At 44.7% G+C, this 25,979-nt stretch overlaps 2 protein-coding genes across 2 annotated transcripts in view; one reads left to right on the top strand and one right to left on the bottom strand.

The window, feature by feature from the left end:
* The window catches only part of lias (lipoic acid synthetase), a 34,306-nt gene extending 29,458 nt beyond the window's left edge, over window positions 1-4,848 (bottom strand). Inside the window, exon 1 of the mRNA XM_043692803.2 lies at window positions 4,740-4,848. The gene's annotated coding sequence lies outside the window, so the exon portion shown is untranslated. The remainder of the gene's footprint in view (window positions 1-4,739) is intronic.
* Window positions 4,840-25,862, top strand: rpl9 (ribosomal protein L9). Its single transcript, XM_043692816.2, has 7 exons — window positions 4,840-4,856; window positions 6,316-6,362; window positions 6,448-6,563; window positions 17,925-18,020; window positions 19,892-20,024; window positions 20,115-20,195; window positions 25,689-25,862. The coding sequence occupies exons 2-7, from the start codon at window positions 6,317-6,319 to the stop codon at window positions 25,796-25,798; spliced, it is 582 nt and encodes a 193-aa protein (XP_043548751.1). The 5' UTR covers window positions 4,840-4,856; window position 6,316; the 3' UTR covers window positions 25,799-25,862.
* Window positions 25,863-25,979: the final 117 nt, after the last annotated feature.

Raw genomic sequence — 25,979 nt, 5'->3', positions numbered from 1 at the left:
TTATATAACATATAATGTGATCATTTTTGTCAGATAACCATAGTCACTGCATTTTCTTAAATGTTTCACGTGCAGGCAAAGACATTAAGAAGGAGTTTATTTTTACCTTTCACATTCACCCTGTAGTTATTTTGGATTGCAGTACAGTCCATTATTGACAATACAGTACCAAATGTATCAGAAACACTTATGTAAAAAAAGACTTATGTGACGTTCATTAACCCAGGAATGTGTAGGCTGGAGGTGTTAATGCAGGGTTATGTGGCTAGTGGGTCTGGGTGGGACACTCTTCGGAGGGTCAGTGCAAACTCGATGGGCCAAATGACCACTGTATGAACTGTAGGGATTTCATGATTCATAGACAAGAAACAAACTACCGACTATAAATAAGTAAATGGATGCAGTAGGCTATACTAAATGGAACAATGTAAAAGATGTTGTTAAACTTGAAAGGGTTCAGGAAAGATTTACAACGACGTTGCTGGGATTGGAGCAGTTGAGTTACAGGAAGAGGCTGAATAGGCTGAGGCTATTTTTCCTGGAGCATTGGAGGCTGAGGGGTGACCTTATAGAGGTTTTTGAAATCATGAGGAGCATGGATTGGGTAAATAGCCAAGGTCCTTTTCTCGCAGGGTAGGGGAGTCCAAAACTAGACGGTACAGGTTTAAGGTGAGATGGGAAAGATTTAAAAGAACCAGAGGGGCAATTTTTTTTTGTGCAGAGGATGGTGCGTGTATGAACAAGTTACTAGAGGAATGGTGGAGGCAGGTACATTTGCAACATTTAAAAGGAATCTGGATAGATATATGAATTAGAAGGGTTTAAGATGGATATGGGTCAAATGCTGGCAAATGAAATGAGATCAGTTTAGGATAAGTTGGACTGAAAGGTCATTTTTATGCTATATAACTTTGTGACTCTTTAAGAAGGGAAATCATGTTTTTCCGGTTTGATTTTCATTTGAATCAAATTGTTAACTACGCAACCACATTCCTAACATCCACCAAACACAAGCATGTATCCTTTCCTCTTCCAAAAAAGCCCACACTTTATGCATGTATCACTTTAATAATGCTCTTTAAGTGGCATCATTGTTAGGTGCATTTTCAGCTATTTTTCTTCCTCATTGTGACACTTCCTTCTCAGCAATTTTGTATTTTTCCCTACCAACACTTATTTCTCCTTCACCATCCTATTGGCATTTACTTTACAGATTGTCCATAGATTTTCCTTACTTGTGTGTTGTAGAAAAGTTAATTGTTATTTTTCATTGTTTCAGTTTATGCAATCCATTCAGCTTTGTTTTTTTTGTCTTCTCTTTTATCACAACTCATCCACTTTGTGAGGTTAATCCAGAGGTTAATGATAGTAATTAACAAGCAAATCACAAATGCATTAGTGTCCAATAAAAACTAAGAAATCACATTTTTGAAATTAGGACAGGCTTCATTTATGAGGCTAGACCTAAAATTTCACAAGGGTGGCTTGTTAAGGATTGGTACTTAGCATTAATTCACCAGTGTGAAGAACTGTCTGCGTGGAGTTTCACAATCTCCCCATGTCTGCATGGGTTTCCACCAGGTGCTCTGGTTTCCTCCCACAGTCCAAAGATATGTGGGTTAGGTGGATTGGCCTTGCTAAATTGCCCCTAATGTCTAGGGATGTGGTTAGTTGGGTTAACTATGTGAAATATAGGTTTACAGGGATACAGTAGGGAGGACAGGTTTGGGTGGGACACTGTTTGGATGGTAAGTGTGGACTGAATGGCCTGCTTCCACACTGTAGGGATTCTGTGAACCACTGTGCATTTATTTGTAATTGCCAAAATAAAAGCCACTATATTAAATTATTACCAGCTGAACGTTATAGGATTTTGCTGTGAGAATTAAGTTCTGCAGATCCATCCCTGACACAGAGCACTGTCTTTAATTGACATGAAGAGAATTCTGGGAAAAAATAAGTGTTGAACAACAATTTTCCATCTTTTGCATATATTAATTGACTTTTCCAAATATAACCGGTTCATTGGAATATGAAGAACGTTTTCTGCACTCCTCAATGTTTCTTCAGTATGTCCTGCACCTAAATGCACACAACATGGGCGCTGGGAGAAATAAGCACTACTGCTATTTGGCAGTAGTGTGGTGACTGGGGGGGGGGGTGGAATAAAGAAAACCAAAAAAATGTAAAACCAGTTCATCGTAATATTGAAAACAGTACAAAAACATTGAAAATTGGATTCCACATCCTTTCATAGGGCACGTCATTACACGGATATCTTACAGTTGGGGAAAGGGTCATTTGTTGCCAGTGAACTGAGCATTTCATTACCTGACGAAGGGACAATGCTTCGAAAGCCACTACTTCCAAATAAGGCAAAAGTGAGGACTGCAGATGCTGGAAACCAAAGTTTAGATTAGAGTGGTGCTGGAAAAGCACAGCAGGTCAGGCAGCGTCTGAGGAGCAGGAAAATCGACGTTTCGGGCAAAAGCCCTTAATCAGGAATAGAGGCAGGGAGCCTCCAGGATGGAGAGATAAATGTGGAGGGTTGGGGCGGGGGGGGGGAACTGGGGAGAAGGTAGCAAAGAGTACAATAGGTGAATGGGAGTGGGGATGGAGTGGATAGGTGGGAAGGGAGATTGGCAGGTAGGACAGGTCATGAGGACAGTTCTGAGCTGGAAGGATGGAACTGGGGTGAGGTGGAGGGAGGGGAAAATGAGGAAACTGGTGAAGTATACATTGATGCCCTGGGGTTGAAGTGTTCCGAGGCATTCTTCCTTCAGGCGTCAGCTGGTGAGGGAGCGGCGGTGGAGGAGGCCCAGGACCTGCATGTCCTCAGCAGAATGGGAGGGGGAGTTGAAATTTTGGGACATGGGGCGGTGGGGTTGATTGGTGCGGGTGTCCCAGAGATGTTTCCTGAAACGCTCTGCGAGGAGGCGTCCAGTCTCCCCAATGTGGAGGAGACCGCATCGGGAACAATGGATACAATAAATGACATTGGTGGATGTGCAGGTGAAACTTTGATGGATGTGCAAGGCTGCTTTGGATGGAGGTGAGGCCATCTGGTGTGTTCTGTGGTGGAACTGGTCCTCCTGTGAGCAGATACGGCGTAGGCGGAAGAATTGGGGATATGGGATGGCATTTTTGTAAGAGGTAGGGTGGGAAGAGGTGTAATCAAGGTAGCTGTGGGAGTCGGTGGGTTTGTAAAAATGCCATCCCGTATTCCCAATTCCTCCACCTCCGCCATATCTGCTCCCAGGAGGACCAGTTCCACCACAGAACACACCAGATGGCCTCCTTCTTTAGAGTACGCAATTTCCCTTCCCACGTGCTTGAAAATGCCCTCCAACACATCTCGTCCACATCCCACACTTCCGCCCTCAAATCCCACCCCTCTAACTGTAACAAGGACAGAACCCCCCTGGTTCTCACTTTCCACCCTACCAATCTTCACATTAACCGCATCATCCGCCGACATTTCCACCACCTCCAAATGGTCCCCACCACCAGAGATATATTTCTCTCCTCACCTCTTTCAGCTTTCCGCAAAGACCGTTTCCTCCATGACTACCTGGTCAGGTCCAAGCCCCCCAACAACCCACCCTCCTATCCTTGCACCTTCCCCTGCCACCGCAGGAATTGCAAAACCTGTGCCCACACCTCCTCTCTCACATCCATCCAAGGCCCTAAAGGAGCCTTCTACATCCATCAAACTTTCACCTGCACATCCACCAATGTCAGTTATAGTATCCGTTACTCCCAATGCGGTCTCCTCTACATTGGAGAGAGCACTTCAAGGAACATCTCCAGGATACCCGCACCAATCAACCCCACTGCCCCATGGACCAACATTTCAACTCCCCCTCCCACTCTGCCGAGGACATGCAGGTCCTGGGCCTCCTCCACTGCTACTCCCTCACCAGCCGACGCCTGGAGGAAGAACGCTTCATCTTCTGCATCGGAACACTTCAACCCCAGGGCATCAATGTGAACTTCACAAGTTTCCTCATTTTCCCTCCCCCCCCAGTTCCAACCTTCCAGCTCAGCACTGTCCCCATGACCTGTCCTACCTGCCAATCTCCCTTCCCACCTATCTGCTCCACTCTCCCCTCTGACCTATCACTTCCATCCCCACCCCCACTCACCTATTGTACTCTTTGCTACCTTCTCCCCATTTATCCCTCCACCCTGGAGGCTCCCTGCCTCTATTCCTGATGCAGGGCTTTTGTCCGAAATGTCGATCTTCCTGCTCCTCGGATGCTGCCTGACCTGCTGTGCTTTTCCAGCACCACTCTAATTTAAACTATACTTCCAAATAAACCTGTTGGACTATGACCTGGCGTTGTGTGATTTTTAACTCATTTCATTAAAGGTTGAGATCGAGGATGCACATTCATTAATGTTAGATAGACATCAGTTGTGTATTTATGCTTTCTAAATCGAAGTCTTTCGGTTTCATTGGATTTTACAGGTGCATTACATCTTTACAATTTTATGAGTATTTGCCTTAACTGCTTTACAAGTCCGGCGAGCAGTTTTAATTATAGAAATAAGTTAGATTCTATCCATCCCTTACAGCCAATTTATTCATGGCAAATGACCTCGATCAAAGGAAAATATTTTCATTTAATGCACAAGTAAAATAACAGAAACAATTCGTGAAATGAAACCATTAGTTAGTAAACAACTGAACCCACTGCAGTCGGTTGAGCAATGAATGGGACGAGAGGGAAACCTACCGGAAGTGTTAGTCCTGACCGCGGCTGTGCGTGCTGACGTATCACGGTGACGCGGTACGCTCCTCTACAACTGTGGACAGACGGGAGTATACTTTCCTTTCCTCCATCTTGAGCGAGGTGAGATATGGGGAGTTAACCTACTCCGGGGAATCGGCCTTCATCGGCTGCCTCTGCGCATCTGAGGGGCTGAGTTTCGCCTTAAAAGAAAGGGGGCAAGTTTGTGCATCGGCTCAGGGCAGTATTGCCTGCGTTTTTGTGGCGGATGAGGCTTAACTTTGTGCGTCTCCTGTGACCGAGCCTGCGCTTCAGGCCTTGGGACGAAGAGTTAACCGCGTTCCGGTTTGAAGACCACGTCGCTCCGAGGGGTCAATGTTGTCAGACTGAACGCACCGGAACCGGGTTTTAATGAACCCAGCGTGAAGATCCCGTATAGCTGTGGGAACCCAAACGGAACCCTGGTGCCACTTAAGTGGAGGGTGTAGGTGTTGATTGCAAGTGGCCGAGTCTTCTTCGCAGCCTATTGTCAACTCGCACTAACATAATCACTGCCTGTGTGTCTCCCACATGAACCATCAAATCTTTTGAGTTTCAGGAATTCCAATTAAAAACAGATTTGATCAGTGTCAATCCCACTGAAAAGTCAGCCTCTCAGCTTAACAGCTTCTTGCTAAATTGCTGTTTTCCGTTAGACACCTCGCCTACTGTCTTCTGTTGGATGTCCTGAACTGTCGTCATCGTCGAAATGTAAATAATACGGCAGCCAAATAATGCACAGAGTGTTTTTGCAGACAAAAAAAGAGGACTTGGTATTGATATTGGAGTAATTTTTTTTCCAAGTTGTAGACCTCTTATTCCAGTCGAACCAAAGCATTGGAGAGAAAGTATCTCTTCCTCCGAACTGGGTTTCTCAGATCTGCTGAGTTTTTCCAGCAATTTCTGTTTTTGTTTCTGATTTACAGCGTCCACAGCTCTTTTGGTTTTTATTCATCATGATTAGTTGTGCAGGCACATATGGCCTGAATCCAGCATATGCAATCAAGATTATTGGAGGTGTTTCTCTTGATTTGGAATGTTAAGCTGCGCCCCCATCGTTCCTGTCAGTTTGAAGTAACACATCCTCAGACATTGTTTTAAGGAGCTGAAGATTTACTCCTGGTGTCCTAAATAATGTTAATCCCTCATTAAACATCTCAAGAACAGATTTTTTTTTAACATAAATTTTACAGTTTTTCCTGAGACCTGTGCAAATGGGCTGCTGTGTTTCCCACGTTGTGACAATGACTTTCAAAAAGGAATGCTTTGGTTATAAAATGCTTTGTGACATGCTGAATTTGTAAAATACACGATATAAATAAGTGTCTTAATTTAATGTGATTCAAAAAGAACAACTCTGCACAATAGTGTTTTTAGTACCATATTCGTGTTGGAGACCCTGTTAAAGTTTTCTAAGGATACGCTTCCATGTAATGCTCATTGCAGCTGACTGCTGTACTTATTGATTTGGGACTTAGCTTTGCAAATTATGCTGTTGTATTGCTTTTTATATTATCTTAAACAATTTTTATTTGTTTCTCAGAATGAAGACCATTCTCAGCAACCAGGTTGTTGACATTCCTGACAGCGGTACAGTATCTAACTCCTTTTTTAGGTTTTATGTTCATAACCAGTTATTATACTTTGTGCTGTAATGAGTATTATCTGTTTACAGTTGATGTGACTTTGAAGGGCCGAACAGTCATTGTAAAGGGGCCTCGAGGGATGTTGCGCAGAGAATTTAATCACATTAACCTAGAACTCAGTCTTCTTGGTGTGAAGAAAAAGAAGGTAACTAATTTTAAGCATCTGTTAACTTCTGGTGGCAACTTTGCCTAAAAAATGTTGGTCTAGTTATTTTGCAGGCCTGAGTGAAGATTTGACATGTCTACTTCAGTGGTAACTTCGTTGTATGCTCTTTAAGTGCATATGTTCAAGGCTCATTTGGGCAGTGATGAATTTATAATAGTGACTGCTCAGGACATTGGGACTACTGCATATTGGTGCATAATTTTCAGAAAAAAGCTTAAAAGTAGATAATGTGAAGTAGATGCTTGATTGCTAAGAATGGTAGAAGAGTTAGCCACGTTGTGTAGGAGTCTCTTTGTGGCTATTTCTATCTCAAACAGGTATGATGTTTGGGATAGTATAGGGTGTGTGGGCAATGGCCTCCCAGGGGAGCATAGCTCTGATAGCCAGGTTTCTGGTACCATAACTGGCTCTACTGTAATGAGTGGAGCGTTTCAGGGAACATCTCTGGGACATGTACCCACTGCTCTGTGGCCAACCACTTCAGCTTTTCCAGGGGCATACAAGTCCTGGGCCACCACTATCACTAAATCAAAGCACCTGCCAACTGGAGGAAGAACTCCTCATCTTCCACCTTGGGACCCTTCAAGCACACTGTATCAACATCGACTTCACTAGTTTTCAAATCGCCTCTTTCCGCCCCCTCATCCTAGATCCAACTCAGAACTGTCCTCTTGACCTGTCTTGTCCGTCCATCTTCCTTCCCACCTATCTGCTCCATCCTCCCCATCAACCTATCACAATTACTCCCTACCTGCTTCCACATATTGCCTTCCCAGCTACCTTTCCGTCCAGCCTCCTTCCCCCTCCACATTCCTGATGAACAACTTATGCCCAAAATATCGACTGTCCTGCTCCTTGGATGCTGTCTGACCTGCGCTTTTCCTGCGCCACAGTTTTTGACTCTGTGTAATGAGGAGTCTGTCAGGTTGTAATAGGGGACTCTAGTCTCTGGCGTAGACCCTTCTGTTGCCATCAGCGAGATATCAAGATGGTATGTTGCCTCCCTGGTGCTAGAGTCAAGGGTGTCTGAGAGGGTGCAGAATATGTTGAAAGGGGAGAGTGGTCAGCAGTAGATCATTGTGCATGTTTGTACCAATGGGCATAGGTAGAGAAAGGGATGAGGTTTTGCAGAGATAATATGGAAGCTAGGCAGGATGTTCAAAATAGGTCCTCCGATAGTAATATCTGGACTATTACTGGTACCATGTGTGAGGGAGGGTAGAGCAGGTTATTGCGCAGCTGAGGAGCTGGTGTAGGAGGGAAGGATGTTTTTCTTTGGACCTATGAGATCTCTTCAGAGGTAGAAATGATCTGTATATAGTCATTCAATCCACCTGAATTGGAAGTGGACCGATCTCCTTGCAGAAAATTTGCTTGTTCTGTTGCGGGTGACTCGTGGGCAGGAATGGCACCTCAATGTTCTGAGGTATAGGTACTTCAGGAAAGATGGAAAGGAAGGCAAGAGAGGAGTGGAAGTGGGAGTTTTTAGTTAGGGATAACATTACAGCTGTGTTCAGGGGCTGTCATGGTGCGAAGGGCTTGGGTGCGATGGAATTTCTGTATACAAGTAAACCACCTCCTCCTTCAATTTGTGGGTGTACCTACTAGAGAAGGAATTATAGTTGATCTTCTGTTGGGAAATAAGATTGGGCTAGTGATTGAGCTGTCAGTGCGCGAGTCTGTTGAGGCAAGTGATCATAATTCTATTTGTTTTAAATGTATTTATGGAACAGGATAGAACTGATCAAAAACTTAAAGATCTATATTTAGAGTAAGGATAATGATATTAGGTAGGAACTTTAATGTTGATTGGGGAGGCTATTCGCATTTAAAACGGCGGTTAGGAAGTCTTTAAAAGTGAGGTAGCAAGTTCAGAGACAGTACATTACTGTTAGTATGAAGGGCAAGACTGGTTGGTGTAGCAAATGCTGGGTGACGAGAGAAATTGAGGCTCTAGGCAAGAAAACTGAAGAGGTGTGTCAGTTATAGGCAGCTCGGACCAAGTGAATTCTTCAGAAATATAAGGCCAGTTGTCTTTTTAATTCATTAATGGGATGTGGGCATCATTGGCTAGGCCATCAATCCTTGCCCAGCGGCCAGGTAAAGGTCAATCACATTGCTGTGATTCTGGAGTTATATGTAAGCCAGACCAGATAAGGGTGGCAGTTTTCTTCCGTAAAGGACAGATCATTGTCATCATTGGATCCTTAGTTCCGCCATCTGGCATGGCAGGATTTTAACTCAGATTATTAGCTGGGTCTCTGGATTAACAGTCCAGTGGCAATACCAGTAGGCCATTGCCTCCCATTGTACACCTAAGAAGAAGATCAAGGGGGGTGGGATATAGCTTTAGGCAAATAGTTAAGGAGAATCCAAAGAGATTCTGTAGTTACATTAGGGCAAAAGAGTAACTAGAGAGAGATTAGGGCCCCTTAAAGATCAATGTGGTCATCTGTGTGGAATCACAGGGGGTGGGTGAGATACTAAACAAATATTTCTTCTCTGTATTTACTATGGAAAAAGACAGTGAAGCTAGGGAACTTGGAAATAAATAGTGATGTTTTGAAAAAGGTTCATATTACAGAAGAGGTGGTGGAGGTCTTAAAACATAAAGGTAGATAAATCCTCAGGATCTGATCAGGTGTTTTCTAGAACTTTGTAGGAAGCTAGGTAAAAGATTGCTGAGTCTAATTAAATATTTGTATCATTCCCAACCGTCGGTGAAGTGACGGAATACTGGAGGTTGGCTAATGTGCCGTTATTTAAGAAAGGTTGTAAGGAAAATCCAGGGAACCAAAGACTGGTGAACCTTAAATCAGTAATGGATAGGTTGTTGAGGGGAGTCTGGAAAGGCTAGGGTCAATTATGAACAAGTTAAAAACAATGACAGCAGATGCTGGAAACCAGATTCTGGATCAGTGGTGCTGGAAGAGCACAGCAATTCAGGAAGCATCCGACGAGCAGCAAAATCGACGTTTCGGGTAAAAGCCCTTCATCAGGAATAAAGGCAGAGAGCCTGAAGGGTGGAGAGATAAGCTAGAGGAGGGTGGGGAGAAAGTAGCATAGAGTACAGTAGGTGAGTGGGGGAGGAGATGGTGATAGGTCAGGCAGGAGAGGGTGCAGTGGATAGGTGGAAAAGGAGATAGGCAGGTCGGACAAGTCAAGGGGACAGTGCGGAGCTGGAAGTTTGAAACTAGGATGAGGTGGGGGAAGGGGAAATGAGGAAGCTGTTGAAGTCCACATTGATGCCCTGGGGTTGAAGTGTTCTGAGGCGGAAAATGAGGCGTTCTTCCTCCAGGCGTCTGTGGTGAGGGAGCGGCGGTGAAGGAGGCCCAGGACCTCCATGTCCTCGGCAGAGTGGGAGGGGGAGTTGAAATGTTGGGCCACGGGGCGGTTTGGTTGATTGGTGCGGGTGTCTCTGAGATGATCCCTAAAGCGCTCTGCTAGGAGGCGCCCAGTCTCCCCAATGTAGAGGAGACCGCATCGGGAGCAACGGATACAATAAATGTTATTAGTGGATGTGCAGGTAAAACCTTGATGGATGTGGAAGGCTCCTTTAGGGCCTTGGATAGAGGTGAGGGAGGAGGTGTGGGCACAGGTTTTACAGTTCCTGCGGTGGCAGGGGAAAGTGCCAGGATGGGAGGGTGAGTCGTAGGGGGGGCGTGGACCTGACCAGGTAGTCACGGAGGGAACGGTCTTGGCGGAAAGGGGTGGGGAGGGAAATATATCCCTTGTGGTGGGGTCTTTTTGGAGGTGGCGGAAATGTCGGCGGATGATTTGGTTTATGCAGAGGTTTGTAGGGTGGAAGGTGAGCACCAGGGGTGTTCTGTCCTTGTTACGGTTGGAGGGGTGGGTTTGAGGACGGAGGTGAGGGATGTGGTCGAGATGCGTTGGAGGGCATCTTTAACCACGTGGGAAGGGAAATTGCGATCTCTAAAGAAGGAGGCCATCTGGTGTGTTCTATGGTGGAACTGGTCCTCCTGGGAGCAGATACGGCGGAGGCGGGGGAATTGGGAATACGGGATGGCATTTTTGCAAGAGATAGGGTGGGAAGAGGTGTAATCCAGGTAGCTGTGGGAGTCGGTGGGTTAGTAAAAAATGTCAGTGTCAAGTCGGTCGTCACTAATGGAGATGGAGAGGTCCAGGAAGGGGAGGGAGGTGTCAGAGATGGTCCAGGTAAATTTAAGGTCAGGGTGGAATGTGTTGGTGAAGTTGATGAATTGCTCAGCCTCCTCGCGGGAGCACGAGGTGGCGCCAATGCAGTCATCAATGTAGCGGAGGAAGAGGTGGGGAGTGGTGCCGGTGTAATTACGGAAGATCAACTGTTCTACGGAGCCAACGAAGAGACAGGCATAGCTGGGACCCATACGTGTGCCCATGACTACCCCTTTGGTCTGGAGGAAGTGGGAGGATTCAAAGGAGAAATTGTTAAGGGTGAGGACCAGTTCGGCCAAACGAATGAGAATGCTGGTGGAAGGGTACTGTTGGGGACGTCTGGAGAGGAAAAAACGGAGGGCTTGGAGGCCCTGGTCATGGCGGATGGAGGTGTAGAGGGATTGGATATCCATGGTGAAGATGAGGCGTTGGGGACCGGGGAAACGGAAGTCTTGGAGGAGGTGGAGGGTGTGGGTGGTGTCTCGAACGTATGTGGGGAGTTCCTGGACTAGGGGGGGGATAGGACAGTGTTGAGGTAGGTAGAGATGAGTTCAGTGGGGCAGGAGCATGCTGAGACAATGGGTCGGCCAGGTTGGCCAGGCTTGTGGATCTTGGGAAGGAGGTAGAACAGGGCAGTGCGGGGTTCCTGGACTGTGGTTGGAAGCTGTGGGTGGGAGATCTCCTGAGGTGATGAGGTTCTGTATGGTCTGGGAGGTGATGGTTTGGTGATGGGGGGAGGGGGCAGTAGGAAGAGGTGTCCTCAAGTTGGCGTTTGGCTTCAGCGGTGTAGAGGTCAGTGCGCCAGACTACCACTGTGCCCCCTTTATCTGCTGGCTTAATGGTGAGGTTAGGATTAGAGCAGAGGGATTGGAGGGCTGCACGTTGTGAGGATGAGATGAACAGTCAGCATAGCTTTGTGCATGGGAAATTGTATCTCATAACTTCATTGTTACACCTTCAAACAAATTCAAAGATGATTGAAGGCACCGTGGTAGATGTTGTGTATGTGGACTTCAGCAAAGTGGTCGACAAGGTTCTGCTTGGTAGATTAGTTAGTAATGTTAATCACATGGGATCCAAGGAGAGCTAGCCACTTGGATACAAAATTGATTTGATGGTAGTAGACAGTAGTGGTACAGGGTTGTTTTTTTGGACTGGAGACCTTTGACCTGTGGTGTGTCACAGGATCTATGCTGGGTTTGCAGCTTTTCATCGTTGAGACAAACGATTTGGATGTGAGTACAGGAGGTGTGGTTATTAAGTTTGCAGGTGACCTCAAAATAAGTGGTGTAGAGGGCAGTGAATAAGATTCTCAAGTACGTTGGGACTTTATTCAGATAGGCCAATTGGCTAAGGAATGGCAGGTGGTGTTTAATTTAGATAAATGAGGTGTTGCACTTTGGAGGCCCTTGGTAGTGCTGTTGAACAAAGACTGCGGAGTGCAGTTGCATACTTGCTTGAAGTGGAGTCGCAAGTGAGGTGGGTAATCGTTGTAGAGGTCATAAAATCATGAGTATGGTTGGGTTGAATAACCAGGGTCTTTCCTGGGGTGGGGAAGTCCAAAACTTGAGGGCATAAATCTTTCCCTTTTCACCTTAAATTTAAAAAGCACCTGAGGTAACATTTTCATGCAGAAGGTAGTGCGTGTGTGGAATGACCAGCCAGAAGAAGTGATGGAGTGGGTACAATTGCAACATCTGGATTGGGATATCTGGTCAGCACAGATGATTGAGCTCTTCCTACATTTTCCTGCTGTCCCAGGAAGCAATTTTGTAAGTCTTTGCTATACTCTCTCTCTAGCAAGCATGTTCTCCTTGAGATAAGTAAACTAAGCTCCATGTGATATTCAAGGTGTGGCCTCACCAATAATTGTGGCAAGGCATCCTTGTTCATGTATTCAAATCCTCTTGCTATTTATTCCTAATCTTTGTTTTCTGTCTGCTAACTGATTTTCTATCTGTTTCAATATACAATTGACCCCCACCCTCCTCAAAAATTTAAAGTGTTTTTAATTTTACACATTAATCTCTTGCTTTGGACTTTGTTGAAAGCCTTTTGGAAGTCTGCATTGTGGTAATCATTTCATACACCAGTTAGATGTCACGCTGTTTGTTTTTGTGAAAGTGTTGATTTTTGAGAAAAATATTAGCCAGCTCATTTGAATTCATGAGTCATAGAGATGTACAGCATGGTTGTGCAACAGATCTCATGTCTTCCAGTCTGTCAACATTTGAACAGGTTCTAGGTATCCCTGATGAAGACAGTACATATATGACCATGCAGTGTCCAGTATTAGATTATGTACTCATACCATTTATCCCATTCTTTGATTTGGGGCTATGAGCTGTTGTTGGGCTCGGCTTTTGGGTGCTGCAGTTTTAAAGTGTTTTGCCTCTGCATTAGAATGTATTTAAAAATGGATGGCACGGCAACCTTAATCTGGCAGTTTCATGTGTCCTTATTTGCCTTGCATGTTTGACTGTCATTTCAGAAGAGAAAATGAGGTCTGCAGATGCTGGAGATCAGAGATGGAAATGTGTTGCTGGAAAAGCGCAGCAGGTCAGGCAGCATCTAGGGAACAGGAGAATCGACGTTTCGGGCATTAGCCCTTCTTCAGGAATGAGGAAAGTTTGTCCAGCAGGCTAAGATAAAAGATAGGGAGGAGGGACTTGGGGGAGGGGCGTCGGAAATGTGATAGGTGGAAAAAGGTCAGGGTGAGGGTGATAGGACAGATTGGGGTGGGGGCGGAGAGGTCAGGAAGAAGATTGCAGGTTAGGGAGGCGGTGCTGAATTTGATGGATTTGACTGAGACAGGCTGGGGGGAGGGGAAATGAGGAAACTGGTGAATTCCGAGTTCATCCCTTGTGGTTGGAGGGTTCCTAGCCGGAAGATGAGGCGTTCTTCCTCCAACCGTCGTTTCGCTGTGGTCTGACGATGGAGGAGTCCAAAGACCTGCATTTCCTTGGTGGAGTGGGAGGGGGAATTGAAATGTTGAGCTACAGGGTGGTTGGGTTGGTTGGTCCGGGTGTCCCAGAGGTGTTCTCTGAAACGCTCCGCAAGTAGGCGGCCTGTCTCCCCAATATAGAGGAGGCCACATCGGGTACAGAGGATGCAATAGATGATATGTGTGGAGGTACAGGTGAATCTGTGGCGGATATGGAAGTTTCCTTTGGGGCCTTGGAGGGAGGTGAGAGGAGAGGTGTGGGCGCAAGTCTTGCACCTCCTGCGGTTGCAGGGGAAGGTGCCGGGAGTGGAGGTTGGGTTGGTGGGGGGTGTGGATCTGACGAGGGAGTCACGGAGGGAGTGGTCTTTACGGAATGCTGATAGGGGAGGGGAGGGAAATATATCCTTGGTGGTGGGGTCCGTTTGGAGGTGGCGGAAATGACGGCGGATGATGCGCTGTACATGGAGGTTAGTGGGGTGGTAGGTGAGGACCAGTGGGGTTCTGTCCTGGTGGCGGTTGGAGGGGCGGGGTTCAAGGGCGGAGGATCGGGAAGTGGAAGAGATGCGGTGGAGGGCATCGTCGATCACGTCGGGGGGGAAATTGCGGTCCTTGAAGAAGGAGGCCATCTGGGATGTGCGTTTTTGGAACTGGTCCTCCTGGGAGCAGATGCAGCGGAGTCGAAGGAATTGGGAGAATGGGATGGCGATTTTGCAGGGGGCAGGATGGGAGGAGGTGTAGTCCAGGTAGCTGTGGGAGTCGGTCGGTTTGTAGTAGATGTCCGTGTTGATTCGGTCGCTTGAGATGGAAATAGAAAGGTCCAAGAAGGGGAGGGAAGAATCTGAGGCTGTCCAGGTGAATTTGAGGTCGGGGTGGAAGGTGTTGGTGAAGTGGATGAACTGTTCCACCTCCTCGTGGGAGCACGAGGCGGTGCCGATACAGTCATCGATGTAGCGGAGGAAAAGGTGGGGGGTGGGGCCAGTGTAGTTGCGGAAGATGGATTGTTCCACATATCCTACGAAGAGGCAGGCATAGCTGGGTCCCATGCGGGTGCCCATGGCTACTCCTTTCGTTTGGAGGAAGTGGGAGGATTGGAAAGAGAAGTTGTTCAGGGTGAGGACCAGTTCAGTCAGTCGAAGGAGGGTGTCAGTGGAAGGGTACTGGTCGGTACGGCGGGAAAGGAAGAAGCGGAGGGTTTTGAGTCCTTCGTGATGGGGGATGGAGGTGTACAGGGACTGGATGTCCATGGTGAAAATAAGGCGTTGGGGACCGGGGAAGCGAAAATCATGGAGCAGGTGGAGGGCGTGGGTGGTGTATCTCCCCACCTACATTCGGGACACCACCCACGCCCTCCATCTGCTCCATGATTTTCGCTTCCCCGGTCCCCAACGCCTTATTTTCACCATGGACATCCAGTCCCTGTACACCTCCATCCCCCATCACGAAGGACTCAAAACCCTCCGCTTCTTCCTTTCCCGCCGTACCGACCAGTACCCTTCCACTGACACCCTCCTTCGACTGACTGAACTGGTCCTCACCCTGAACAACTTCTCTTTCCAATCCTCCCACTTCCTCCAAACGAAAGGAGTAGCCATGGGCACCCGCATGGGCCCCAGCTATGCCTGCCTCTTCGTAGGATATGTGGAACAATCCATCTTCCGCAACTACACTGGCCCCACCCCCCACCTTTTCCTCCGCTACATCGATGACTGTATCGGCGCCGCCTCGTGCTCCCACGAGGAGGTGGAACAGTTCATCCACTTCACCAACACCTTCCACCCCGACCTCAAATTCACCTGGACAGCCTCAGATTCCTTCCTCGACCTTTCTATTTCCATCTCAGGCGACCGAATCAACACGGACATCTACTACAAACCGACCGACTCCCACAGCTACCTGGACTACACCTCCTCCCATCCTGCCCCCTGCAAAAATGCCATCCCATTCTCCCAATTCCTTCGACTCCGCCGCATCTGCTCCCAGGAGGACCAGTTCCAAAAACGCACATCCCAGATGGCCTCCTTCTTCAAAGACCGCAATTTCCCCCCCGATGTGATCGACGATGCCCTCCACCGCATCTCTTCCACTTCCCGATCCTCCGCCCTTGAACCCCGCCCCTCCAACCGCCACCAGGACAGAACCCCACTGGTCCTCACCTACCACCCCACTAACCTCCATGTACAGCGCATCATCCGCCGTCATTTCCGCCACCTCCAAACGGACCCCACCACCAAGGATATATTTCCCTCCCCTCCCCTATCAGCATTCCGTAAAGACCACTCCCTCCATGACTCCCTCATCAGATCCACACCCCCCCACCAACCCAACCTCCACTCCCGGCACCTTCCCCTGCAACCGCAGGAGGTGCAAGACTTGCGCCCACACCTCCCCTCTCACCTCCCTCCAAGGCCCCAAAGGAAACTTCCATATCCGCCACAGATTCACCTGTACCTCCACACACATCATCTATTGCATCCTCTGTACCCGATGTGGCCTCCTCTATATTGGGGAGACAGGCCGCCTACTTGCGGAGCGTTTCAGAGAACACCTCTGGGACACCCGGACCAACCAACCCAACCACCCTGTAGCTCAACATTTCATTCCCCCTCCCACTCCACCAAGGATATGCAGGTCTTTGGACTCCTCCATCGTCAGACCACAGCGAAACGACGGTTGGAGGAAGAACGCCTCATCTTCCGGCTAGGAACCCTCCAACCACAAGGGATGAACTCGGATTTCACCAGTTTCCTCGTTTCCCCTTCCCCCAGCCTGTCTCAGTCAAATCCATCAAAATCAGCACCGCCTCCCTAACCTACAATCTTCTTCCCGACCTCTCCGCCCCCACCCCAATCTGTCCTATCACCCTCACCTTGACCTTTCTCCACCTATCACATTTCCGACGCCCCTCCCCCAAGTCCCTCCTCCCTATCTTTTATCTTAGCCTGCTGGACAAACTTTCCTCATTCCTGAAGAAGGGCTAATGCCCGAAACGTCGATTCTCCTGTTCCCTAGATGCTGCCTGACCTGCTCTTTTCCAGCAACACATTTCCATGACTGTCATTTCATTTGGTTGAATTTCACCTATTAAACATTTTGTATAATATCATTTAAAAGACATTTGACTTGGATTTTCTTTCTGTTTGTTTGTATGTAAGTAACAAGTAGTAAATGATATTTATGTAAGTGGCTTCTTGAGCTCTGAGACGAGCTTTGAAAAGACATGGCAAAAAATCGGGTTGACCGATGAAAAGTAAGGCCACTGTAGATATTAAGGTTATTTGGTATCAAGAAGGCCAGGTGACTGGAATGGAATGTTGAAAGAGATGTTGAACCAGATAAATGAAAGGAAAGGGTGCTCTGGGGCTCCCTGAAAAGTGGGAGATTGACAAGTGAGATGGAGAGAATTTTCCTTTGGGTAAACTACTGCTTTTAAAGTTTGGACTTACAATGATAGTAAGTGGCTTGTGACAGGCATGTTTGCTATGAATGGGAACTTTCTGTTCTGAATTTGAATCACCAATCTGAAGTTGAGGTTTGTCAATTTGAATGTCTCCATTCAATGTGGTTTAATGCCAGTTTAATGTGGTTAAAAATTATGGGCCTATTTTAGGAAAGGAATCTTTGCAACCTTCCTGTCATTTGAATGTTTTCACAATGGTGAAGTTATGCTGGTAACACCCCATTCTAGTATGGGGATTGGTATTTATAAGAGTTATTTTACATTAATTCACTGGTTTAACTCAGCCTGGAAATCTGTTATTCATGTATTGGCAATCTCTGTATTTTAAAGATCTGAACATTTTCTGGTCTTCCAATATACACATTCACTGAAGGACATTTTTAGTGTTTTCTGAACTGCAACTTGGTGATTGGAAAACACACGTTACCATCACTCTGAAATCTTAATCTGTGCTGTTCTGTAGAAATATAGATTTATGACTGGGAGTTCAAATATGGTTTTACCCTAGTATATTTGATTAGTATTCTATTATGGATATGGTTTTATAACATTTAATGTCTTTGAAAGAAAGCAGTTTATTAAAGTCAATCATTCATCAGACTTGTTAATTAAGTGTTGCGAAGTGTGTTTTCTTGCTGAAACTTTAACGCATCTTAAATTAATTTTTCTCGTTTTGGAGACTGCAGTAAAATTATTTACTTTGTCAATATAGCAATGCAATATAAATATTATTGATTTTCAAGTTTACTAGGCAATTAATAAAATTACTGTCTCTCTTTCCAAGCTTCGAGTTGACAAATGGTGGGGTAACAGAAAAGAGCTGGCCACAGTGCGGACAATCTGTAGTCATGTACAGAATATGATCAAGGGGGTCACATTAGTAAGTAACTTATGAGTAGGTGAATTCTGATTCTTCCTTAACATATCTTTAACTTCACCACACAAAGATCCATGTTTCTAATGGAAGTACTGTTCCATGCGCAGCAAGTTTTTCTAATAACATGACAAAATAAGAATTTATACTGTAGTCCTGGCAAGGTTTATTTATGTAGGCCCAGCATATTCACTTTTTAATTGAAGTGCAGCCCAAGATTACTGCTAAGAACATATAGAATTCATTCTTTTTGTGCGATTAAATCTAAAACCAAATGCACATATAATTATTTATTTTGTTCTCTGCTCATATTTGCATGACATCTGTGACTGCTCAGCACTGGTCAATGCCTTGAAGTCTAGGGTGTAGTTTGAGTCTGGTGGTTCTTTACAATTCATCAAATAGCTATCTGTGAGATGGTGTGATTTAATTGTCTTGATTATTTTCATTAGGGCAAACCTCTCATAGAGGTATGTGGAGCCAAAGTGAGCTTTCACTTTAAAAGTGCAGGATGGCTTGCACATTCTCAAAAAATCTGTCCTTTGATCTGACTTTCAGCTGTTTGCATATTAATCATCTCCATTTCAACTTTTTTTTAAATCAAACAACTGATGTAACCATCCTGCCAGTCAGCTAAGCAAATGGATTTGAGACAGACATGACTTCTTCCATTCCCCTGTAATCTTTCTCTCAAGTGTACACAGACTTTCACTGATGAATCTTTCCTTTGTCTTTGATTTTTTTTTCTGGTGTTTTCTCTAGACTCTGCAGTATCTTTTTTAAATCTGACAAATCACTGCACATTTAATTCCCTAATGTTAGAAAAATGGCAATTTCAGGCATCAATCTTAAATCTTCACAGGATTTTCCCTCAACTTGACAACTGGAATTGAACCTGGGTCCCTGGTTCTGTTGGGCAGCAGTGCTAACAACTGTGCCAACTGCTAAAGGGCTTTTGCTTGAATCAAGTTCATCCTCTTAAAACAGCTTTAAATAAATGAGATGTCTAAAACTTGCTCGTGCTTGCTGATGGATTATAGTAGGAATTGACTTGAGCAAACTAGATCATTTCTGCAAAATGCAACAACACCCACATTTGCGCATGGCTGAACACCATCAATTGTGGTGAAAACCAGTTCCCTTTTTCTCAAGAATGTACCTTTTTAAATTTGTAGATATTCATATCCCCTCTTCCTTGAGTGGCAAAAATGTGAACAGATCGTTCTTTAGTTATGACCTTAAAAACAACATGCATAAAAAATCTAGGTTGGAACTGGCAATGGGATTCATTGAATAGCAACAAGAAGCATCCATTGTCCTGCAGATCCTGCTGTAATTGCTGAAAGATGTCATCAAAGTTAAAGTTCAACTTGTTTTGCTCTGTGGAAGAACTGAGTGACATGTTGTGAATCACCATTGTTCCTACTTTGCCCTTGAATAAAGTCAGCAGCTGCAGTCATTGCATCTTTAGTTACTTCACTGTCTGTGTGGGTGTTTTCTTGTGTTTTGCCTGAATGTGTCACTCATTAAGGCCAAAAATGAATTCTAAATAAAAGCAAGATACTGAAATCCAGCAGAGGAACAATGGTTAATATTCAAACCTCTGCAGTGGTTTGCTCTGAAATTATGGGAGTTCCTTCACTGCAGTATGAAAGTGGCAGATTTTGTTGAGCTCCCTGAATTTGGAGCATCATTGTCATCAGTATATATTTTTTTAAATTAAAACCAGGTGGTCAACTTTTAAATTCTGACAAGCAGATTAAAATGTAAATTCTTGACTAATGAGGAGCATTGGTTAATTGTAACTTATTTCATTTAGCAATTTTGTGCTAAAAATGTGCAAAGTCCTGACATTTTTGTCCATTTTCCAAAATTAGGGCTTCCGTTACAAGATGAGATCAGTCTATGCTCACTTCCCCATTAATGTGGTTGTTCAGGATTCCGGATCTCTAGTAGAAATCCGTAACTTCCTTGGAGAGAAGTATATTCGTAGAGTCCGTATGAAGCCAGGTAAGTAAAGATAGCGTTAAGCATTTTATGCAAATGTTTTATGAGGAATGTACTTCAATGTAACTCCCTATTTCTTTCTCCTTCCATCAGGTGTTTCATGTATAGTTTCCCAGGCCCAGAAAGATGAGCTTGTTCTTGAGGGAAATGACATTGAGTTGGTGTCAAACTCTGGTTAGTATTTTGTAGTCAACTTGAAATGCCTGGCTATTGAAAACACATGGGAATAGAATAAGAATTATGTTGCTGACTGGCGTGTTGCCATATTTTATTAACTACCTTACAAGAGTGAAAAATCTACTTTAAATTTTCATGACTACATGTAGCATCTAGCAATAAAGAGTTATTCTAAAAGGGAATGTTTGAACTAAGCTCTAACTTTTATTTTACCCCTCTTATGAAGTGTTTTCATTCATTAAGCAAAACCCATTAAAGATGGCAGTGCAGATGATGTATTTGCAATTGCAGAACATGTGAGTATGTGATGTAGCAGAGAGATGAGAGCTTCTATAGAAGCTGGGATGTCCTGCTGCAATTAGGGCTTTAATGAGACCAGACCTGGAATATTATATGCAGTTTTGGCCTCCTTATCAAAGGAAGGATACACTTGTCTATAGAAGGGCAGTCATGAAGGCCTACCAAACAGATTCATGGGATGGCAGGCCTGACTTATGAGGAGAGCTTAAATCATTTGGGTATATAATTTCTGCAATTCAGAAGAATGAGGAGAAATTTCTTAGAAGCCTATAACAGTCTAACTAGATTAAACTGGGTAGCTGATTGTGGAGTTCAGAACTAGGGGTCACAGTCTAAAGATATGGGGTAAACTTTCAGGACTGAGATGAGAACGTTATTCCCCCAGAAATTGGTGAGCTTATGGAATTTGTTACCACAAAGCGGCTGAGGCCAAAACAAGGTAGGGTTTCATGGATGTTTTATATATAGCCCTTGTGGCTAAAAGGAATGAAGGACATGGGAGATATGTGGGGCTATTGAGTTGAGCAATTAGCTGTAATCCAAAATGAATTGCAGAGCAGGCTTAAAGGGCCAGATGACTTGCTACTCCTATCTTTTTCTATACTGTATTGGTAAGACACATCTGGCACAGTGTATGTAGCACTGGTATCAAACATTAGTTCGGCCACTTCTTGCATGTTGCATCGGTGTCCTGTTGACCACACTACCAGAAGGATGTGGAAGCTTTGGAGAGGGTCCAGAAAACATTTAACAGGATGTTGCCTGGTTTGGAAGGTATTAGTTATGAGAGTTTGGAAAAACTTAGTTTGTTTTTTACTTGAATGTCAGAAGCTGAGGGGTGACTTGATAGAAGTTTATATAATTGAGAGGTGTGGACAGTTGGTGTCTCTTTCTCAGCCTACATATGTTAATTACTAGGAGATAGGTTTAAGTTAACCCCATGGCAACGTTTAAAGGAGATGTGAACGGCAAGTTTTTTTTGAGGGGGTAAGTGCCTGGAATAAGATGCCTGAGGAAGTGGTAGAAACAGATACAGTAGTAACATTTGAGGCATTTTGACAGTTATGTGAATAGGCAGGAAATAGACGGATAGGGATAATGTAGAGGCATTGGGCTTTTAGTTTAGAAAGGCATCATGTTGTCACAGTTTTAGTGGGCGGACGGCCTGTTCCTGTGCTGTACTGTTCTTCTGTTTAAGTAAGATATATCTCCCTTTTTTTTTTTGAAAAAACACAGGTGAGGATTAGTTTTATTTTTCCCTGCAGGTGCTTTGGTGTGAATTACTCTTCCTCTGAAGGTAGTGGAAGTTGGTTTTTAAATCAGTTCAAAGTTAAATTTTTGATGAGGGCATATAGAGTTTTTACAGCACAGAGAGGCCCTTTTGGCCCAGTGGATCAAATATCTATCCATTCTAATTCCATTTCCCAGATTTGTATGCTATGGTGTTTCAAATGCTCATCTAACTAGCTCTCATATGCCTGCTTTTTCCAGACCTCCATCCAAGCGTCCAACGGATCCTTCCACTCTTGACAGATATTTACCTGGACCTCTTCCAATGTAATGTACTGTATCTGTTGCACCTGATGTGGTCTTCTCTACATCTGGGAGACAGGACACCTTTTTGAGGAACGTTTTAGAGAACACCTCTGGGACACCCGCACCCACCAACCCCATCGCCCTGAGGCTGAATACTTCAACTCTCCGTCCTACTCTGTCAAGGACATTTCTGGTCCTTGGCAAGCCGTTACCACCCAATGCTTGGAGGAAGAAAGCCTCCTATTCCACCTTGGGACCCTGCAGTCACACTGGATGAATGTGGATTTCAACAGTTTCCTCATTCCCCTCCCCCTACGTTATCACAGTCCCAATTCTCCAACTCGCTACCGCCCTCGTGACCTGTCCATGACCTTTCCCATCTATCCGCTCCACCCCCCAACTCCGTATCACCTACTCCCCACCTTCATTCATCTATTGTCACCTCACATGCCCCCCCCCCCCCAGGCAACACACTCTTGACTCCGTTGTGGCAACTGTCTGGGTGAAGGTATCTTTCCTTAAATCCATCTATTTGCCTGCTTCCTAGCTTTCAAACTGCACCATAGTTAGTGACCTCCCTACTAATAGGAAACGTTTCACCATGTCTGTACCTGTCAATACTCTAACATTGTACACCTCTATCATATACATCTGTCAGACTTCCTTACCCAAGAAAAATAACCTAGCTTATCTAGTCTCTTCACAGCTAGATTGTTCTACCTCAGGCAACATCCTCATGACTCTCTTCTGCATGCTCTCTAGTGAAATCACATCTTTGTTATAGTGTGGCGACTAGAATTGGGCACAGTACTCCAGCTAATATTACATTACAGCTTCCTTGCTGTTAAATTCACTGTCTTGACTAATAAGATAAGAATTCAGTTTGTCACTTTGACCACCTCCTGCTATCTACCTGACCTGCTGCCTTCAAGGATGTTTGGAGACACATGTCGAGATGCTTGTGATCCTCTCTACATCCTAGCGTCCAACCATTCAGTTAGTTCACTTGTCTTTAGGTCCTAAAATGCATCACTTACAGGATTTAGTTCCATTTGCCACTGTACAGCTCAACTGGCCAGCGTTCCTAATCTTGTAGCCCAAGACTTTCCTCATTTACCACAACAAATTTGATATCTGTGAACATGCTGATCGTATCTCCTAATTCATGCCGAGCTCGTTAATGTACGCAACAAAAATAAGGGAACCCAGCACAGAACTGTGTGGCACACCACTGGGCTCAGGCTTCCAGTCATATAAAATTCAATCCAATTTGTTTTGACATGATCTCTGCTTCACTGAGCCATGCTAACTGTCCTTGATTTAATCCACTTTCGAAGTGGAACTTAATTCTGTCCCTTGCAATTCTTTGCAATAATTTTCCTACCACACATGTTCACATCACAGATTTGTAGTTTTCTGGTTTATCTCTACAGTCCTTCTCAAATGATGGTATTGGAAAGTGGTATTGATATTAGGTGCAGACAAAAGAGAGAGCTGAGACCATATCCAAATTTAGAAAGATCAGTCTTTGTTGCCAAGCCTCAGTTATATTGGATTTTGATTCTTGGTGGAATGGTTCAAAAGTAAACAAGATTGTACTGCTTGCTTCCTCTCTTCGTAAAATCTTTTTTCCCCCTTGGGTATGATCATTTTTCTGAAAAATGAAAGCTTCAGTAGGATTCAGCTTGGCTTTTTTTAAAGCTGTTTTTACTTGTGTAATCTTGAGCTCCTGTTGAATTTATACTAAATGTTTCTAATGGGCAACTTTTTAATGTTGCATTGCTGCATCGTGGTTTGTGGATTTGTATTGCCTTTAATTTCTCTTCTAGCTCCTATTTACATAATGCATCTCTCATTAATTTTTCTGGATGAGTGATGTCCAAAAGTTCTTTAATGGTATTTGTCTATCTGAAAAGGGTGCAGTTGTTGAAATCACAGTAGACGTAATGAATTTGTGCTTAAAAAGTATTGTCTTCTCTTTTGGAGAATTGTGCAAGAGGAGAATCCTCATCTTCAGACACCTGGCAAATCTTTTTAAAGCTTTTTATGAAATTCTAAATATTCACTTTTTTAAAAAAAAAGCAGTGATGCAAGAGGATCCATATTAGTGCAGTCAGTTTCTGACTGGAGGTTGGCAAACGTGGTGCCACTGTTTAAGAAGGGCGGTAAAGACAAGCTAGGAAACTACAGACCGGTGAGCCTGACCTTGGTGGTGGGCCAGTTGTTGGAGGGAATCCTGAGGGACAGGATGTACATGTATTTGGAAAGGCAAGGACTGATTTGGGATAGTCATCATGGCTTTGTGTGTGGGAAATCATGTCTCGAAAATTTGATTGAGTTTTTTTTTGAAGAAGTAACAAAAAAGATTGAGGGCATAGCGATGGATGTGATCTATATGGGCTTCAGTAAGGCGTTCGACAAGGTTCCCCATGGGAGACTGATTAACAAGGTTAGATCTCATGGAATACAAGGAGAACTAGCCATTTGGATACAGAACTGGCTCAAAGGTAGTAGACAGAGGGTGGTGATGGAGGGTTGTTTTTCAGACTGGAGGCCTGTGACCTGTGGAGTGCCACAAGGATCGGTGCTGGGACCTCTACTTTTTGTCATTTACATAAATGATTTGAGATGCGAGCATAAGAGGTACAGTTAGTACATTTCCAGATGTCACCAAAATTGGAGGTGTAGTGGACAGCGAAGAGAGTTACCTCAGATTACAACAGATTAAGTAGCAGGACTTATACACTTAATGGTAAGGTCCTAGGGAGTGTTGCTGAACAAAGAGACCTTGGAGTGCAGGTTCATAGCTCCTTGAAAGTGGAGTCGCAGGTAGATAGGATAGTGAAGAAGGTGTTTGGTATGCTTTCCTTTATTGGTCAGAGTGTTGAGTACAGGAGTTGGGAGGTCATGTTGTGGCTGTACAGGACATCGGTTAGGCCACTGTTGGAATATTGTGTGCAATTCTGGTCTCCTTCCTATCAGAAAGATGTTGTGAAACTTGAAAGGGTTCAGAAAAGATTTACAAGGATGTTGCCAGGGTTGGAGGATTTGAGCTACAGGGAGAGGCTGAACAGGCTGGGGCTGTTTTCCCTGTAGTGTCGGAGGCTGAGGTGTGACCTTAGAGGTTTACAAAATTGAGGGGCATGGATAGGATAAATAGGCTAAGTCTTTCTTTTCCCTGGGTTCGGAGTCCGGGACTAGAGGGCAAAGGTTTAGGGTGAGAGGGGAAAGATATAAAAGGGACCTAAGGGGCAACTTTTTCACACAGAGGGTGATATGTGTATGGAATGAGCTGCCAGATGAAGTAGTGGAGGCTGGTACAATCGCAACATTGAAGAGGCATTTGGATGTGTATATGAATAGGAAGGCTTTGGAGGGATATGGGCCAGGTGCTGGCAGGTGGGACTAGATTGGGTTGGGATATCTGGTCGGCATGGACGGGTTGGACCGAAAGGTCTGTTTCAATGCTGTACATCTCTGACTCTATGCCTCTAAAAGTCCATTTTTAGCTTATTCATTTAGTAGTGATCAGACAGTAGGGACATCAGAAGTACTAAAATATTAAACTGAGTTCTGAGTTGCTGCTTGTTTTCACACCGGGGGGTTTTGGTCATGCTCCATCTTTGTTCTAATTCAGTTTGTTTTATCTTTTAGCTGCTCTTATTCAACAAGCAACAACAGTGAAAAAGAAGGATATTCGTAAGTTCTTGGATGGCATCTATGTGAGCGAAAAGACCACTGTTGTTCCACAGCTCAGTGATTAACGCTCAGCTCTTTGTGATGCTCAGCACTCAGATTATAACTTTAGAATAAATTTTATGGACTGAAGATGGTCTTGTCATTATTTTGTTGTGCAGCTGCTTGTTGATTTTTATTTTTAAACCCTTTGAACAGCATTGCATTCACTTCAATATGACTTTCTCACTGCTAATACAGATTGAATTA

This window comes from Chiloscyllium plagiosum, unplaced genomic scaffold, assembly GCF_037043375.1.
Source record: "Chiloscyllium plagiosum isolate Xiang-an unplaced genomic scaffold, Cpla_swu_hap1 HiC_scaffold_1, whole genome shotgun sequence".
NCBI classification, from domain to species: domain Eukaryota; kingdom Metazoa; phylum Chordata; class Chondrichthyes; order Orectolobiformes; family Hemiscylliidae; genus Chiloscyllium; species Chiloscyllium plagiosum.
Note: the sequence above shows the minus strand (reverse complement) of the source record. Positions and strands in the feature narration are given on the sequence as shown.